The following is a 19,147-nucleotide window of genomic DNA, read 5'->3' on the forward strand; positions in this document are numbered from 1 at the left end:
TATGGCTGCTTTTTGTATGCTCTAGGTGCTTCACCCCTCACATATGATTCTTGTCTATGTTGTAGTGTAGGCTTGGATTGCCTCCACCTATGAGAGACTTGCCTAAACTTTGGGTCCCCACCAAGATCCAAACAAGTTGATTTTTAAAGCCTTGATGACTTGCAACCCTCCCCATCGCTCTTGCTCTTGCATCCCCAATGCCTTCAACTGTCATCCTCTTGCTTCCACGTGGCCTCAGAGCTTGCCCATCGAGCCCCAATCTCTCTTCTCTTAGCAAATGAGTGGTGGCAGTAGCTACTACTAGGGAAGCAAAGAGCATTTGCGACAACTATCTATCTTAGTTGGTGATTGGAGCAACATGCATGCAATTTTCCTTTGGTGTCTTGTTAGCTTGGGTAATTGAATGTTAACACCTTTCTCTCTTAGTCTCTCTTTTCTTGGCGTGCTGATTTGTGTGTTCACAAAGCAATTCCTAATCGCCTGACAAAACAAAGTAAATGCCTCTACTTTGCCTCCCTACCAAATTTTTACATAGGCTACCAAGGAGATCCTCCCATCCCTTGCTACTTCAAGCAACATGATAAAAAATGTTGCAATGCAAAAGATGTGGCTACTAAACTAAGCTAATGCAAGTGGGAATGATCATAGTTCTTTTGTTGGGCATGCTAGGATAGGCATCCCCCACTCATACATCTATGTGAGCTTTAAGATGATTTTGAACTCAAATCAATCCAACATGGACATTCCCTAGGATTTCATTGGGTCTCACAAAGTCCTTTTCTTGATTCCAAAAAGGTCTTGCTTATTTAGCATAGTAAGGAGCGGGCCAACACGTGTGTGATTATCAACACACCACAAGGGAGAGGCTCATGAAGACATTTTGTACCGCAATTATAAAAAAGTACTGTTACGTAAAATAAGGATCATACTTGCGAACCATCTTCACATTTTGAGAAGTGGGAACAATAATGACTATCCAGGAAGGCGAGCACAATTTTCAATTTCATAACAGAATGCTTGTTCTTAAAATGATGATCACAAAATCATCATTTTCAAGTATGGTTCGTTTGTGCTGGGGAATTATGATGTACAAAGCATTGCCTAACCTTCATCTTAAACATGATCAATATATGTTTAAATACTTATTGCATTCTTGAAAGTAAAACATCACCATTGACATCATAAAGTAAGAGTATTTTTAGTTTTTCTTTGAAGAAACCATGCAGATTTACAGTACAATATTAAAAGCAAAACAACTTATTAAAACCATCAGGGCCGTGGTTCGTTGTGTTAAAATTTTCTAAACCTAACAAAACACGCTCTTGCTTGAGCTAAGTAATTGTAGAATGCCACTCAATCATATTTTATAGTTGCTCTAATTTTGGAGCAAGCTAAAAAAAGCTAAATGAAGAGATGCATGGGAACTTGAAGCTTAATCTAATATCAAAAAGGAATATGACATCCCAACATACAATAGTGTGAAAGAACGATGTAGTCCAAAAACCAAGATCCTTTAGAAGACTTCCACACGCTGAATTATCAAACTCGCTAAAATGTTTTGATGTTGCGTTTTCACTTGGAGGAGTATAATAAGGTAAAGAGAGTTCAGTTCTTTTTGAGACTATAGAAAAGCCTTCATGTTTTCAAACTATGCAAACTTTTGCATATTTGGAAAATAGCGCACCCACCCACTCCTTTCTAAATTCTCTCTTTGTTTGGGATATGTGAGTTTTGAAACCCACCGTGTGGAGATGCTCTTACAAAGGTTTTATCCGAGAACATTTCATTGGTCATGATGGCTGATGTTGATTAAAACACACAGAACATTCTTGCAAAATTCGATGAGATGAATCAAAGAAAGTTAATCTACTAACATAATATGGCGGAGTACATAACCTTTCACTTGTCTCTTTCTGCAAGATGAAGGCTAAACACCAAGTGAGATGGAAGAGAGAGAGAGAGAGAGAGAGAGAGGCCGCCGAAGTACTCGGATTTATAAAAGCCCTCCTTTTAGCTTCCTGAATTTTTTTGATATATTTTGCTTGCTCATCGGTAACAAGAGAGCACTCTTACAAGAAGCACTCAGATCCAATCGGCAGGCATGATAGGACGAAGCAAGCAGTACGTTAATGTTGTGGACAAGCCCCTTGGCAAGGGCAAGCTTGAGGTATGCCAGTCTACAGTCTCTCTCTCTCTCTCACACACACACACACACACACACACACACACACACACAGACAGTAAACTACACTCCGATTAACATGCAATAACTCAATAGTGTTTGCTCGCGGCATCCTTATGATCCGAGAGAGAGAGAGAGAGAGAGAGAGAGAGAGGGGTCTTTCCGATTAATTTGCATCAAGAGTTTGCGCTTATGACTTGCAGATTTCCTCTAGACGAGTGCGTGACCCGTCCTCCGAGAGAGAGGAATACATGGCATACGGTGAGCCCCCGAGCGCTCACCGTCAATTAGAATTCCAGAAGAAGAAGAAGAAAAAGAGACGTTAAAAAAAAAAAGAGAAGTTTCAACGTTGTAGGAACAATCTCAAGAGACCTTAAAGATCTATAGGACGAGTCTTGAACTCAAGACTTTCAAGAGGAAAGTACACGAGTGATCAAAAGGTATGACAAGCTTGCTGTCATGTCATTTGGCAAAAGGTGCAGAAATTGGAGCATCAGACAAGCAATTGGTAGAGTAGAGGGGCTGTGGGATAAAGGGCCAGTAGAGGGTGCCAGCTGATCGAAATGGAAAAATGAAGCATTAGCATAAATGGAAGGGATAACATGAAACATTAGTGGAAGGGCCATAATTTGAGTTGAGCAGCTTGTAAATTAAATCTATAAAGGCCAAGTGCCTATAAGTAAGAGCCATTCTAACTTAGATCCCCAGTGCATGGTCGCACACAGTTGTAAAATTCTCTTTGATAATAAAGAAAAAATATCGCCAAGAGCCCTCGACTAGAGGGCCAACACTCTCTAGAGGGGAACTATGACTCTCTCGTGTCATCTACAAACTCCAAGTGTGATCTTTTCCGTTATGCTTAAGTTGCGTTTGGGTGTGTCATCCGTCTGGTGGGCGATTACAAAAAAAGGTATCAGAGATCGGTCTTCTTCTTGTTCTCACAAGAGAAATGATCCTTTTCAATGGAGGCAACTCCAACTTCGGTAGAGGCAACCGATGGAACTTCACAGAACCCTCTTGTTTTCAAGACCCCCGCGATAGTTTCTTTTGATCGCAAATATTTGGTAGACCTTGTTTGAGACTTGCAGGTGGCTACTACTCCGGACCAGTGTGCACGTTACATGGAAGGAGAAGATTTCTAGAATCTTTATGAGATTTTGGGATGTACTTTACCTCGGTGGGTACCTTCTTCTCAACCTCAATCTTCTGATGTGGCATGTGTTCCACCCATTTCCCATGTTTTACCGATGTCTATGGGATCTTTGACTCCTCATATGCCGTTTCTCCTTAGTTCCGGATTTTGTTCCTCCAGTTTCTACTCTTGATCTTTCTTCGTAGTTTCTTTGATGAGTGGTGTTTTCGGCATCATGGCCAATGGATAGTCTGTTTTACAAATTCCTCTTACCTTTGCAGTTTCTCCTTCTTTGCCACCACCACCGCCACTAGCATTTGTACCCTTTTATCCTCCTATGCCTGAGCCTTATCCCATGTATTTGGGTTACGTTCTGTGTTATTTTCCACCCATGTTTCGAGGCCCCAAACCATTTAAGATGGTAGTTGTGGAGTTTGTCAAAGTGCAACGGAAGGTGTGGTAACAAGTATCAAGTCAATGTCAAGTCACGAGAGAATATCCACCGTAGATAGGTGGAAACTAGGGTCGAAGGTTGCAAGCAACCTCCTGTGAAAAGGGATCTCTAAAATCCCTTCCAAGGGCAGCTACACCTATTGAAAAATAATACTTTGCGGCGTGCACAGAAGGCGTGCTCTTCCCTAGATAGCATGCCGAGTCTGATGCTATCTCTCTCTCTACCTTTTACAAGCACAGAGACTTGGACAGAGACCTCAGTCATGGAGTTTGTTATTAACCATACTTTGTAGGCTATGTAGGCTTGGGTGGTTGCTATTCTCCATGCCTTGCCATTGACTGCCTTGCACAGAGTATGGGAGCCATTTAGTGGCTACACTGAGAGGAGAGTTAGCTGATGGTATTGTCTGTGGAGCATACATCAAGGACCCCTCGCGAGTCGCACCATGCGAGTACGGTCAGAGTTAGCACATTGCGCTGCTCTCCAAACAATTGCTCGCTCTTTTGTTCAAGGACAGCTTCTTTGATCTCTACCGCATGACGAGGATGCTCTTCTTTTAGCTCTTCTCCATGGCCTCGGCTAGGGATCAAAAGGACTGGATGTTGATATTTTTAGTTGCTACGGTTGATGTATGTCTTTGAGGTTTTAGGTTCATCTTTACTTGTCACATAAATTTACATATCGTTACTTGGAACGTCAATGGATTGCATCACATTAGCATGAATGGTTCGAGACTTGTGTTCTCATGTAGATCGAGATGTGGATTTACTTCTTGTCCAGTAACACAAGCTATGCATGGACAACTATTGTAGATGCGGCAAGCTGTTACTTGGGGTTCGTGGATTTGTGGATTGTTGGGGGAGATTTGAATAATGTAGAGACTTGAGAATTGGTGGGAAGCTCTTTTGCCTACTTTGCCATCTATTGCCACTTGAGAGAGATGCTTGTTATAGATTCCTTTTTGCAGTTTCTGGTACAGATGCTTGGCATGTTCCATCCTTGACTCACACTATGACAGTTCTTGTAGTTGTTATAGGGTTTGAGAAGGCAGTTAGGTAGACTTTATATTGGCTCTTGGCAGCATCTCTTGGTGGGACAGTTACGATTTGGTGTGCTACAATGCTATCTAATTATGCCCCATGAAATCGGTTTGGCACCGACAAGACGGCAAATCCTTAGCAACACACAAACATATTAGAAATTCAATACTTGTACCTCAAACCTCAAAGTAGGCAAGACACGAAGTGGCAGAGCTCCTCTTCTAAATGCACTAGCCCTAAAGTCTAGCGCCCTTTTGTATTGATAATCTTAGAGTACAAGTGTCGGAGGAGTCACTTGGCGTGTGTAACTATACATCGATCTACATAGTGCTCCTCTAGGTGCACTTAAATAGGCACTGGTACAAAAGCAGGGGACCCTAAAAACATGGCACCTCCAAAAACTACAAACATATCCCTCCAAAAGGTGTCAAAAAGCTGCTCAAGAAACAGCCAACATAAATCGTGTCGTGTTTTGCGGAATGTCACGTTAGCACGTACAACAATTTTTCCACGTTAGCACTTTGTTCGGCCATCAATATGCCACGTCATCAAATTTGTGACACAACCCCCTTCAAAAGAAGAGTAACTGCTCTCGATTACACGTGAAAAACAGACAAATGATAGACAATAGCTCAATAGACACTGACTCAATACTTACATGTATTTGACCACTTCAAATCATGCACTGCCACAAAGGCACAAGTCATTGAACAATCACAATCACATTCACATCACTATTCCCATTGGGATCTTAGACATGAACATGTAACAAACTTGGACACTCCAAGTCAAGATTCTACTGCGACACGACAGGAATTCACTTCAAAACAGTTCATAGTTCACAATTGATTCGATGGCCAGGCGGAGTTCCGTGCCTAGAGATATTGGCCCCAAACAGTGGCGCCTCTTTCGGTATTTCTTTTTGTATTAGTCTGCAACTCAAAGTACAAGGGAATGGGAGGGTCTCACTCTCAGACTCTGCGTCCAGATGCTCTGAGAAGTGGGAGCCTTGCCCACACTTATAAAGGTTTTACAAGGGATGCCAAAAGCAGAGCCCCAAAAGCTGAAAAGCAAAAGCCTTGTAAAAATAAAGCAACTTTTCTCTCACAAGGCTTGCTAAAATAAAGCATGGTAAAATAAAGCTCTCTCTCTCTCTCTCTCTCTCTCTCTCTCTCTCTCTCTCTCTCTCTCTCTCTCGCGTAGAGCGTAGCCCAAAAAGCTGCACGTTGCTTTTTCGTACGCAATCTGCCATGTCAGCATGTCCCGCTTTTTGCGTCGTGAATCACGGAGATCTGTACGGCAGTGCCATGTCAGCATTCAACGGATTTTCCGAGCTAGCCATGTCAGCATTTCACAGGGTGTGAGTGGATGTGTACTGGTTGCCACGTCACTGGTTTGTGACACACCCCCCTCTTGAAAGTATTGTAATTGCCCTCGATTACGCCTGCAAAACAGACAGAGGCCATAAACTATCTTAGCAGACACTGACTGTTAGTACCGACGCACTAGGAACACACATCTAGCACATGTACCAATCGAGTCACATCACACGACATCACATGACATCACTTGACATCACATGACAAATCACATTCAAAATTCATTCGGATCTCAGACCATGATTATTCGGCAACGTATTTAGCAATCGCATGTAGATCCACCCATGACCTCACAAATGCCCGATTGACTAATCCTTTTTGCAACCATGTCTATCGAGATCGTTCAGACCGAAATGTTGCAATCATTTCGTCTTTCAGTTCCTGCACTCAGAACAAGTCAAGAACAAATTAATATCATATTATCGGGAATTCCAGTTCATAAAGTCATACAGCAGATTGCTGTCAGCTCACAGTATCCCTGAAACTCAAAGAGACATCAGTGACTTTAGTATCAAAAATTGAGGCAATCTTGTAAGGCGCAGCGGAAGTGAATGTTGAACTTTGCTCAAGATGAGTGCTCCGAATTGTGCTCAAGGTTCCTTTTACTTACGGAAGGGAGAGCCTTCCGTTTCTTTAGTGAGAGAGTGCAAGTGATCACAAACAAAGTGGATAAACACGGTGAATGAAGGTGCTGAGACTGAGAGATAGAGAGAGAAGAATACGACACCAGAATGCTGTCAAACCCTCCTCCGAAGGCCCCACTCTCTATGGCGAGAGCGGTTTACTATTGATTGCACAAAACTCTACAATGCTTTGGACTTGCCGACGATGTCGACAACGATGAGGACGACGACGAGACGGGCTGAAATCTAAAAACGCTAAGGGCTGAAATCTGCAAATGTTTATCTGCTGAATTTTGACTCTATGTCGGCGACGACGGCGATGAAGATGATGCGACGACGACCCACTGAAAACGCAGATGCTGAAATCTGCCTTTCTGGGCTGAATCTGCAAACTTCGGTGGATCTGACCATGCGGTGAGGATCTGCTGCGGGAAGGTGAGATCTGCGAGGTTTGGGGGTTGCGGTACAGTGTTTGAATGCTGAAAACTGAAAACGTTGATGCAGAGGGGCTGAAAGTCACCGGAAACTGCAAAATGCTAGGTTGGCATGCTGATGCAAAGACGCTAGGGGCTGAATCTGTCCTGTTGCAAAAACGCTAGGTATCTGTTGAGTACTGCTGCCGGGCTTGATCCGCAACTGCAAAACACTGGCTGATCTGCAAATGCTGAAAACGCTAGGCCTTCTGTACGGCTGAAAACGCTATGTCTCTTGCAGGGGGGGTCTTGCTGAGAAGGTGCACTGTCAAAACACGCGGTTCTTGCTGCCTCTTCTGCCAGAAAGTGCTAGCACTAGGGTTTCTTATATACTTGACTTGCTAATTTACCCTACCCAGTTTCTCAACAAAAGTCACTTAAAAATAATAAGTGAAAAATGGCTAAAATAGGGAAAATAGATCTATGCACTGTGAAAATGCTCTTGATGGGTTTTGATGTAAATCTGATGATCATGCTGTGTGCAACCAGAGGATATGCATCTAATCTAAGTGTCTGAACATGCAAGGTCTGCGAACACTCACAAAAGTGCCAGATCACTTCCTAATCTAAGCTAACTGAATTGAACTGAACCCTTGTCATGAAGTAGCTTGTCCACGTACACATAGGGTTAGATGTGCACGTGACATCCCCTCCTTTTCAAAGTGAGATACTAGTACTGAACTGTATGGCGTCAAGGAGATCGGCAACAGCGTCTGGAATCTTGGAAAGGACTCTTCTCCGGCCCACTCTGATGCGTGGGTCATGTGATACTTGAACTTCATAAAGGTCTGCAACGCTTGCTTCTTTGGGCCGCACCGAAAGCGTCACAAAGTCATCTATGGCTCCTTCAATGCTTCAACTTCGTCGATAGTCATGCGTCTACCTTCTTCAAGAATCTCGGAGGATGGAAATTCTTGAAACCACTTCCAACACAAAAACATGAACAAACCCATTCCATGTAAAGTGATTGGAAAAATTCTAGTCTTCTTTAAAGACTGTGCATGCAATGCAGATGAACAAAATGACGAAGTGGCAAACCGTTCATCAAAAACATGCAAACAATGGAATTGAAACTTGTCTTTTTGATCTAAATCTATCAACTGTGGCAAGTCACAATGGAAATGCCGATGCTTGATGCTCAATCCTTCTTGTGCTCTTTCGTATACTGTGTCATGCCAAGGAAGAGACATGGAATGTGAGTTTTTTTAATGCAAACATTTCATCTTTTCATAAGTAATCCGCATACATCCGTGCTCATTCATGAGTGAATCGTGTTCAGCGTACAATATGTCATACCTGTGAAAAGGGATCACATAAAGACGGTGACTAAAATACAGGAAACCATCACGAATGAAACACTCGAACAATGCGTGTTGACTAATCATTCGAACACAGAATACTTCTTGTGGGGGTTCTTTGGACCTCGACTCGAGAGCCAAGATCGGTTCTTTGTGATCTATCGAATCTGCAATGAGGTTAGCTTCACTAGAAAAAGTGTCAACTAAACCATCATCCTTGTGAACAATCACATCTTTATCCTGCAAATCATCATGCTTGTGAGTAATCACATCTTTATCCTGCAAATCATCATGCTCATCTCGCTTATCATTATCATGCAAATCAACTGTGCCATGCTTTGGAAAAGAAGAGACTGAGAGTCTCCTTTGTCGGATTCTTTTCAATCTTCGCCTGCACATTAGAAATGAGAGATGAAGAATGAACAACTTGCTCTCCACAAATGACAATGGGAGAGTCACTTTTGGCATTGAAAGTGAACGTATTTTCCGCCCAATCAGTGAGAGGGTTATGCTCACGAAACCATCGAATGCCCGAAAGTATATCACATCCTGAAAGAGGAGAGACTACAAATTTTCTACGGAAGCACGCTTGTTGAACAGTGAACAAAACATCAAGGCACTCTTGCGTGATGAGAGAGTCCATACCGGGAGAGAAACCTGACACCTCAAAAGGAGATGTCTTGCTAACCTCCAAGCGGGCTCGTTCGACAAGAGAGTCACTAATCAAATCATGCATACCACCTGGGTCAAACAATATGACAAAACCCTGACCCTTCACATGACCATAGCACTTAATGAGAGACTCATCAATGGGAGGATCATGAGAGACTTGGGTCACACTCGTGTTCTCATTTATTGCATTGACAGAAGAAGTGGGTTCTGTGGGTTCTTTAGATTCATTAGATTCAAGCTTAGGACATGTTCTTTTTATGTGACCTTTGATGTGACAATGAAAACAACGATAAATGCTTTGTTCTTTCGACGCCTTTTCATCTAGAGTGAGCTTAGGTTTAGCAATTGTGTTAGCTTTACCCTTAGGTTCATTTGGAGAGTTCTTTTCTGAGAGACTATTGGAAGATTGGTTAGAAGAGTTACCGTTCTTACCATTCTTACCGTTTTGAGGGTTCTTAGAAGTCTGAGAGGTACTTGTGGAAGTCATGTTTTTCTTAGGCTTTCCCTTGTTGTGCTTCATCTCTTGTGCGAAAGCAATCATTACCGCCTTGTTGAGGTCGATTGGATTGAGCACTTTGACATCAAACTTGATATACTCGTCCAATCCATAAAGGAATGCCTCTTTGCGCTTTGCATCCGATTTGCGTAATTGAGTGCCTAGCTGCAAAACACGATCAGAGAAAGACATAACTGCCATACCATTTTGCTTGAGACCGCGCCAATCCTCCTTCAACCGTGCTAGGTACTGTGGTGGCATAAACCGCGCCTTGTGTCACCAGCATGTGACTACTATCTATCCTTTTTGTTGATTTCTATCTTATTATCTATTTACTTTCACTTTTTGGAAACACCCCTCGGGAAATCTAACTGCCCTGCATTGCATAGCTAGTGTGGAACTGTCTAGAGGGAGTCCAGGCCTGAGGTCAAGAGAGCACTAAGGTTGGACAAGGACTATGGTTAGCCAAGTGGGGTCATTGACTAGTCAAAGTGGAATCCTTTGCTACAGAGGCTACATTTCAATTCTGGGTGTGGCCGCTGTGTATAAAGAGGGTCGGATGACCTAGAAAGATACAATGGCAGCATCTCCTAAAATTTAGGGAATTGCTATTTTGGGACCTGAAAATGTGTTGACGTCATTACCTCCGGAATGACAAGGGGAACATTTTCTTACTCTGCCGTGAAGTCAACTGGGCAACCGATAGGGAGATTTTTAGGCGGCAACCCCGAAACGGGAAAATGCTTATAAATGTGCCAAGTGGCACCTTCTGGTGCACTTGCCTCATGCAACAAGAAGTGGTGCTGAATTTTAAGCTGGGAGAGGTTCATTTGCAGCTTTTGTCACAGGTTAAAGAGCTATGGAGTGCTTGCTTTCCCTCTTATGCACAGTGCGGTGCCAGGAGTGATGCCCTGCACGCTACGCACTGCCCTCTCTCTCCCCTTTGGTAGTATGTTATGCCCCTCTAGTGGGCTCTTCATTTGACCAATGTACAGTTGTGTGGGTTCATGCGCGATTGCCAAGGCAAGAGCCTCTTGCACAGGTACTGGATTAGCTAGCGGCTAATCCCCCTGCAGGTACAGGTGAATTCAGAGAGGTTTCACGCCAAAAATCTCGTCCGATTCAGAGGGCAAGTAGCCCTACAGGTGCGGGAGCTCGAGGACTTGCTACGGATGCGACCGGCACGCGAAACGGAGCCCGAAACAGTGAATTACAGCCTGCTATGTATTTTTGCAGGTTTAGGGTTTTGGCCCTAAACGGACCCTAATACCCCCAGGAAGTTCGGGGACGCAAGGGGACCGTTGTACAGGTGATCTGGCGCATTTTCGGGGCTGAAAACAGAGAATTCAGCGTGCTGCAGATTCTCGCCAGGTTTTGCGAAGTGCCCGTATGCGTCGGGAAAGTCAGTCAATGCGTGGGAATACTGACTGTGAAGGGTTCTAGTACAGTTATGCTGCTGAAATCGGGCTGGAACATTGGAAATTCAGCCGAGTTTGTGCGGGGCAGCTTGTAGGGAACCACAACGTTTATTCCCTCTTTTGAACAATAAAGAAATACCGAGAGGGGCGCCTAAGTTAGGGGCCAATCTGGTGTCCGTCTACTCATACAGGTGCAATCTAGCAGCCTGTATCCCTCTCCCCTTTGTTGTGTCTTGAAAGTACAGGTACAATAGACGACTAATAATGGGTGAAAGCTAAATCAAGGTTTGAAGTAAAGTCTACCGCCCTTTTTGGATTGAACAGGCCGGTTTCACCTTGAGCTTGTCTTGGAAGTGGGCCCAATTGAAGGAAAGGGGCGTGCCTTCCTCGACTTCCTCTAGGTGCGCGGTCAACTGTGCTTCTTGCCATGCGTGGTACCAATTAATGGCATCACTGGCAAGGTACATAGGTGTTGTTAAAACCTTGTTATTTCCTGTCTTCTTAGTTGTCGCAAAATAAGCATTAAATTGATGCAACCAAGAATGAATAATTGTAGCATCCATCTTACCATCATACTTACTGAACGTGATCTTCTCTGTGACGGGGTCGTTGGAGTCCGAATCTCGGCTTGCGCCACTTGATGAACTACCAACATCTTTGGCCAGCTCGGACTTCGAGGTGAGTACTTGTCGGACCAACTCTTGCATGCGTAGGTCTCTCTGTACCTCACGCTCTGCCTCCAAGGCCGCTCGTCTTTCTTCGACTGCCTCCTTTCTTGCTTCGGCCGCCAAGCGTGCTTGCTCACTCTCACGCTCAATGGCTGCCTGTCTTTCTTCGGCCGCCTCTTTTCTTGCTTCGGCCGCCAAGCACGCTTGCTCACGCTCACGCTCAATGGCTGCCTGTCTTTCTACGGCCGCCTCTTTTCTTTCTGCTTTCCTTTCTTTTTGTTCCTTGGCTGCCAAGCCCGCTTGTTCACGCTCGCGATTCAAGGAGTCCTGTCTTTGTTGGCGTCGCGCTTCTTGGTGTAGCATCATGTCCATCATCGATTTGACCAAAGCCTCCATAGGATTTAATGCAATCCTTGGCGTAGATGGGAAAGATGGAGGGTCAGAAAAACCTCCTGGTGGGGAAAATTCCTCTTTGCCACTGCCATGCTCATCACCTCCATGCGAAGTATCCATTCCGCTTCAGGTAATGACCATACACTTGAAGTCTTGGGTTCTGAAGTTCACGAGGAACTTTGATTCTTGAGGTTCTTGAGGGTCTTCTTTAGCTTGCAATCTGTGTTAGAGAAGGATCTTCTCTTTACCCGAGCTCTTCTCTTTCCCGTGGGCGCACCCCTTGACGGCCTTGCGCTCACACCAAGGTTGCTTTTTCCCACCTCACGTCGATTGGCCGGCCGCTAAGTGCACGGTCCGCTCTCAATGAGTGAAAAGAGAGACAAGGGGAGGTTGGACAAGCCCTTCTTTCTTTGGTTTCCTGTCACTCTTCAAAAACACGATTAGGAATCGACATGCCCAAGTGGACTTGGGTTACGTGCGACCGCAACAAGCAAAGAAAATTATGTGGTTCTTTCCTTGATTGATACAGAACACTGCCAAAGCTCTGATACCAATGTAAGGTGCAGCGGAAGTGAATGTTGAACTTTGCTCAAGATGAGTGCTCCGAATTGTGCTCAAGGTTCCTTTTACTTACGGAAGGGAGAGCCTTCCGTTCCTTTAGTGAGAGAGTGCAAGTAATCACAAACAAAGTGGATAAACACTGTGAATGAAGGTGCTGAGACTGAGAGATAGAGAGAGAAGAATACGACACCAGAATGTTGTCAAACCCTCCTCCGAAGGCCCCACTCTCTATGGCGAGAGCGGTCTACTATTGATTGCACAAAACTCTACAATGCTTTGGACTTGCCGACGATGTCGGTGACGAGAAGATGGGCTGAAATCTGAAAACGCTAAGGGCTGAAATCTGTAAATGTTTATCTGCTGAATTCTGACTCTATGTCGGTGACGACGATGATGCGACAACGACGCATTGAAAATGCAGGTGTTGAAATCTGCGTTTCTGGGCTAAATCTGCGTTTCTAGGCTGAATCTGCAAACTTCGGTGGATCTGACTGTGCGGCGAGGATATGCTACGGGAAGGTGAGATCTGCGACGTTTGGGGGTTGCGGTACGGTGTTTGAATGCTGAAAACTGAAAACGCAGATGCAGAGGGGCTGAATGTCATTGGAAACTGCAAAACGCTAGGTTGACATGCTGATGCAAAAACGCTAGGGGCTGAATCTGTCCTGTTGCAAAAACACTAGGTATCTGTTGAGTATTGCTGCCGGGCTTGATCCGCAACTGCAAAACGCTGGCTGATCACTTCTCTTCGCATTAATCACCAACTTGTGATCTCGTAATGCCTGAAAGACCTGTAGCAGATGTTCTCTATGTTCTACCTCATCCTTGGAGAAAACAATGATGTCATCAAAGAAAGTGCCAACAAATAATCTGTACTCTCGAAAAATCCTGTCCATCATCCGGCTAAATGTCGCAGGAGCATTGGTTAGGCCAAAAGGCATCACCAAAAACTCAAATAACCCAAAAGTCGTCCGAAAAGGTGTCTTGTAGACATCTCCCATCGCGATTCGGATATGATGATATCCACTCTTCAAGTCGATCCTGCTAAAACACGAGGATCCCTATAGTCGGTCAAAAATATCATCGATCCTAGGAATCGGAAATCTGTTCTTGATGGTGATTTTGTTGAGAGCTCTATAATCGATGCACATTCTCCAAGATCTGTCTTTCTTCAAAACCAACAACACTGGAGAGCAATACGGTGAAGTACTAGGCTGGACAAGACCCTTTTCCAAGAGGTCTTTCACTTGGTTCATAATTTCTTCGTTCTTGGCTCGACTCACACGGTAAGGTGGCCGGTTCGGTGGTGTGCTTCCAGGTATCAGATCAATGGTATGATCCTCAGGACGAGCTGGTGGTAACTTGCCTGGCAGGCCCTTTGAAAAGCAATCGGCATGAGTGTGGAGAAAATCTTGGCGTTCTTTATCAAGTTCAGACATATTTGTCCTATTCTCATCATTCAACTCTTTCAAAAAGATCGAGTAAACAAACAGATTGGATTTCATTAATTTGGAAATGGCGGAAGCCGATACAATAGGGACAGACTCACCCTTAAGTTTCACATCAAGTAAAATGGTTCGGCCCTTCTCTGTAGTCAAAGTCGCTTTTCTCGCCCGATAGTCGACCACGACGTTGTTCTTATGGTACCAGGGAATTCCCAGGAGGACATCACAACCTTCCAAGGGCATTATGTAGAAGTCCTCGTGCCCCAAATACCCCTGACGATGCAACTGAAGTTTGCCAATGGCAGGTGTAATGGCTACGTCCCTGTCGGGTGTCGCTAGAACTGCCTCTGCTAGTGGTCCCATCCGATTGGGTGTGATCTCGAGCCGCGCCACCAATTCAGGTGAAATGAAGTTGACCTTGGCTCCTCCATCAAAGAAGATCAAGGCTTCTTGGTCTTTTACTTTGCCCCAAGCTCGGCAAAGTTCTGTACTCTCGTCAATCGTGCTTGGGTCAGTACCCATGCAATCTGGAACTAGTCCTTCTTTCATCTTGCCTTTTTGTCCACGTTCCTCAGCTGCTTTTGAACCCTCAGGCCTGTCTTCATCCTTATCGTTCTGTTCTTTCGGTGAGATGTGTCCCGTTTCCCTGCATCCAAAGTACTTCCCCTCTTTGATGTAGAGAGCTCTCTCTCAAAGAGTGAGCTTAGGTCGTGCATCCTTTTCTTTCTTTTCTGGTTTGCTCTTCTTCTTTTTACTTTCATTGTTCGAAGTTTGTTCGGTCCTTTGCGTCACGATTTCATCTGTGGGGTAGGTCAAACTGCTTGAATGATTGGCAAAACCCCATTTCGCATGACTCATCAATTCCTGAATGGAATTTGACTTTTGCTCCAAGCAGTGATCTCGTATCTCTATAGGAAGTTGTCTCCAGCGTGTGACTACTATCTATCCTTTTTGTTGATTTCTTTCTTATTATCTATTTACTTTCATTTTTTGGAAACACCCCTCGGGAAATCTAACTGCCCTGCATTGCATAGCTAGTGTGGAACTGTCCAGAGGAAGTCCAGGCCCGAGGGCAAGAGAGCACTAAGGTTGGACAAGGACTATGGTTAGCCAAGTGGGGTCATTGACTAGCCAAAGTGGAATCCTTTGCTACAGAGGCTACATTTCAGTTATGGATGTGGCCACAATGTACAAAGAGGGTCGGATGACCTAGAAAGATACAATGGCAGCATCTCCTAAAATTTAGGGAATTGCTATTTTGGGACTTGAAAATGTGTTGGCGTCATTACTTCCGGAATGACAAGGGGAACATTTTCTTACTCTGCCGTGAAGTCAACTGGGCAACCGGTAGGGAGATTTTTAGGCGGCAACCCCGAAACGGGAAAATGCTTATAAATGTGCCAAGTGGCACCTTCTGGTGCACTTGCCTCATGCAACAAGAAGTGGCGCTGAATTTTAAGCTGGGAGAGGCTCATTTTGAGTTTTGTCACAGGTTAAGAGCTATGGAGTGCTTGCTTTTCCTCTTATGCACAGTGCGGTGCCAGGAGTGATGCCCTGCACGCTACGCACTGCCCTCTCGCTCCCCTTTGGCAGTATGTTATGCCCCTCTAGTGGGCTCTTCATTTGACCAATGTACAGTTGTGTGAGTTCATGCGCGATTGCCGAGGCAAGAGCCTCTTGCACAGGTAGTGGATTAGCTAGCGGCTAATTCCCCCGCAGGTACATGTGAATTCGGAGAGGTTTCACGCCAGAAATCTTGTCCGATTCAAAGGGCAAGTAGCCCTACAGGTGCGGGAGCTCGAGGACTTGCTACGGATGCGACCGGCACGCGAAACGGAGCCCGAAACAGTAAATTACAGCCTGCTGTGTATTTTTGCAGGTTTAGGGTTTTGGCCCTAAACGGACCCTAATACCCCCAGGAGGTTCGGGGACGCAAGGGGACCGCTGTACAGGTGATTTGGCGCATTTTCGGGGCTGAAAACAGAGAATTCAGCGTGCTGCAGATTCTCGCCAGGTTTTGCAAAGTGCCCGTATGCGTCGGGAAAGTCATCCAATGCGTGGGAATACTGACTGTGAAGGGTTCTAATATAGTTATGCTGCCGAAATCGGGCTGGAACAGTGGAAATTCAGCCGAGTTTGTGCGGGGCAGCTTGTAGGGAACCTCAGCGTTTATTCCCTCTTTTGAACAATAAAGAAATACCGAAAGGGGCGCCTAAGTTAGGGGCCAATCTGGTGTCCGTCTACTCATACAGGTGCAATCTAGCAGTCTGTATCCCTCTCCCCTTTGTTGTGTCTTGAAAGTACAGGTAAAATAGACGACTAATAATGGGTGAAAGCTAAATCAAGGTTTGAAGTAAAGTCTACCGCCCTTTTTGGATTGAACAGGCCGGTTTCATGGTTTCATCGACAGGATTAAATCACTTTTTCCCATAGAAGTGAGCCTTGGTCAGTTTTGGGCTTGAAGACACAGGGGATCATAGACCAGACACAGGGAATTGCAATTATGGCTGACAGACTAGATGATGTGACTGAAGAGGTTTCCTCTTCACAGGGTCAACAGACACATGAAGTGGGTGAGTCCTCAAGACCACCACAGACAGATGATGATATATTCAGGACCCAGTTGGCTACTGCTGTGGCTATGTTCACACAAGTAATGCAGAACCCGAGGTTTTTAGCCTTTCTGCAACCTCCTGTTCCGTCTCAGCAAGTTGGGTCACTGGATCATATTCAAAAGCCTGTTAAGGCTCGAGCACAGGTGACTCATACCGCACAGTCAATGGAAACACCTGTACACTTGACGGAGAACATGCAGTCTCCACAACCTATGCCTAAGATGCAAGAACAGGTGGCTGAGATGCCAGTCTTTCAAGCTGAACCAGTTCAGCCCGCCACCTTTCAGCAGCCTATAGCTGGTTCTAATGGGCAGGGAAGCAACCTACACGCTATGCAACAGGTCTTCCCACCACCTTCAGTACACCCTAGCTATTTTGGAGGTGGATCCGTATTCCAGAGCATGGCTGGTCATGCACCTGGAAATCAGTTTTACACGCAAGGAACAGTGTTTGGGGGTGCTCAAACGATGATGCCTAACCCCATGTACGGTGTCACAGGCATGCTACCAGGGTTTCAGAGCACTCAGGGCCAATTTGGGATGCCACAGGCAAATTTTGGTATGGCTGGAATTACAAATCAGCAGCCAAATATGGCATTTCCAGATCAAGTTAATAGCGGCCAAGGAACACAGATGAACCCTAATAGTGTTCCCATGTTTCAGTCACTTCCATATGACAATTTAACACCGCTAGAGAGGCCAACTCCGTACAAAGAAGGTGGCAAAGGTGTGTCATTCACGACCTTTACAGGGTTTGATGACAGGAAGAAGGCTCTCTCATTCCTCCGGCAGTTTGACAAGGCCTATGCAGGGGGAAACTTTACAGAGGCTTCAAAGGTCCGCAAGGCAGCCACTTTCTTGACAGGGAATGCGGGACAATGGTGGACAACTTTATTGCTTCAAGGGCAAGCTCCGTCCACATGGATTTACTTCAAGCAGATTTTTGCAGCAGCATGGTTATCTAATGACTTGGAAGCAGATGTCATGACAGAATGGCACCAGCTAAGTGCAGCCACTTGCAGAAATCTGGATGATTACAATCGGAAGTTTTGGAAAGCTCTACTTCCAGTAACTTCCTATAGGTTTGTGCCATTGACAGAACAGATTGAAAAATACTGTTTTGGCCTACCCAAAGGATTGAGAAAATATTGCACGAAGACAAAAGTCACTACTTTGACGCAGCTCATCGAGGTAGCAAACACTGGGAATGGTTTGCTCAAGGGAGAAGATTGTGAATTTAACACTGGCGTCAAGGCAGGATCAGGCAAGAAAAATTCAGCCAAGAAGCACGTTCCCAATGAGGCTCCTAAAGGGACTCAGGAGTCAGCCAACGCTGGGAAAGACAAAGCTACGGCTGAATCAGAAAAGGGACCAGCAAAGAAATGGAGAAGACGTTTTCCTCGCAAGTCAGAAGAGCAAAAGAAGGTCCTGAGGACAGAGAACAAATGCTTTATATGTGAGCAGCCTGGCCACATTGCTTACAACTGTCCTACAAAGAAAAGGCCAGCTGATTCTGAAGACAAGGAGGACAGGAAAGGAAAGAAGCCCATGGCTGGTCTAGTGCCAGATATGGTGGGCGACAAGCCAAATTAGGATGCAAGTGAGCTTTGCAGAGCATGGGGAAAGGTCAGGGATCAAACAGTGCTTATCTTCTTTCATCCAGGTGCCAAAGCCAACTTCATTTCCCCAGAATTGGCTTCAAAGTTGGGAATCAGACCTGAAGAGATGGGGTATACAACAGAGGCAGGTTTGGCATGTCCTGGCCATACAGAGGCTGTGACACCCATCATTGGAAAGTTGCGTCTACATATCCAGTCCTATGTAGATGCTGAAGAATTTTACATCATGCCACTGGAGGGATGTGATATGTTGCTAGGTATTCCTTGGTTGTTTCGTGTACAGGGAATCATGGATGCCTACAACAAAAAGATCACTGTACAGAGCAGGGGAAAGACTCACATTCTGGATGTAAAGCTTAAAGGGGAGTCTATTCCTACTGTATCAGCTTCTGCTATTACTTCTGTAATGAAAAAGCATCTTTCTGCGTACTTGGTTTTTGCACGTGAAGTGTCAGATTGTGATGAATCAAATTTATCTGTGCTAGATAAAGAGAGGTCAATGTTTTTACAACAGTATAGTGACTGCTTTTCCGATTCATTACCGTCTCAATTACCGCCAGAGAGACCCGAGGACCATGCGATAGATTTGGTGCCAGGCAGTAGCCCACCAAATAAGCCTCCGTACAGGGTTAGTGCGGCTCAGCAGAAAGAGATAATTGGCCAAGTACAGGAGCTGTTAG

The 19,147-nt window shown here is 45.0% G+C and overlaps 1 protein-coding gene across 2 annotated transcripts in view; it reads left to right on the top strand.

Annotated features, from left to right (window-relative positions):
- Nucleotides 1-1,925: 1,925 nt before the first annotated feature.
- LOC147454982 (Transport protein particle (TRAPP) component) overlaps nucleotides 1,926-19,147 on the top strand; it is a 92,397-nt gene continuing 75,175 nt past the window's right edge. Inside the window, exon 1 of one of the 2 annotated variants that reach the window (XR_015188722.1) lies at nucleotides 1,926-2,167. Coding sequence is in view for 1 of the 2 variants with exons in the window: in XM_086516829.1 (XP_086372955.1) it covers nucleotides 2,102-2,167 (66 nt within the window). In the remaining variant the exon portion in view is untranslated. The remainder of the gene's footprint in view (nucleotides 2,168-19,147) is intronic. The other variant, XM_086516829.1, reaches the window with a different exon arrangement.

The sequence above is a fragment of the Adiantum capillus-veneris genome, chromosome 7 (genome assembly GCF_014529385.1).
Source record: "Adiantum capillus-veneris isolate H3 chromosome 7, ASM1452938v2, whole genome shotgun sequence".
Classification (NCBI taxonomy): domain Eukaryota; kingdom Viridiplantae; phylum Streptophyta; class Polypodiopsida; order Polypodiales; family Pteridaceae; genus Adiantum; species Adiantum capillus-veneris.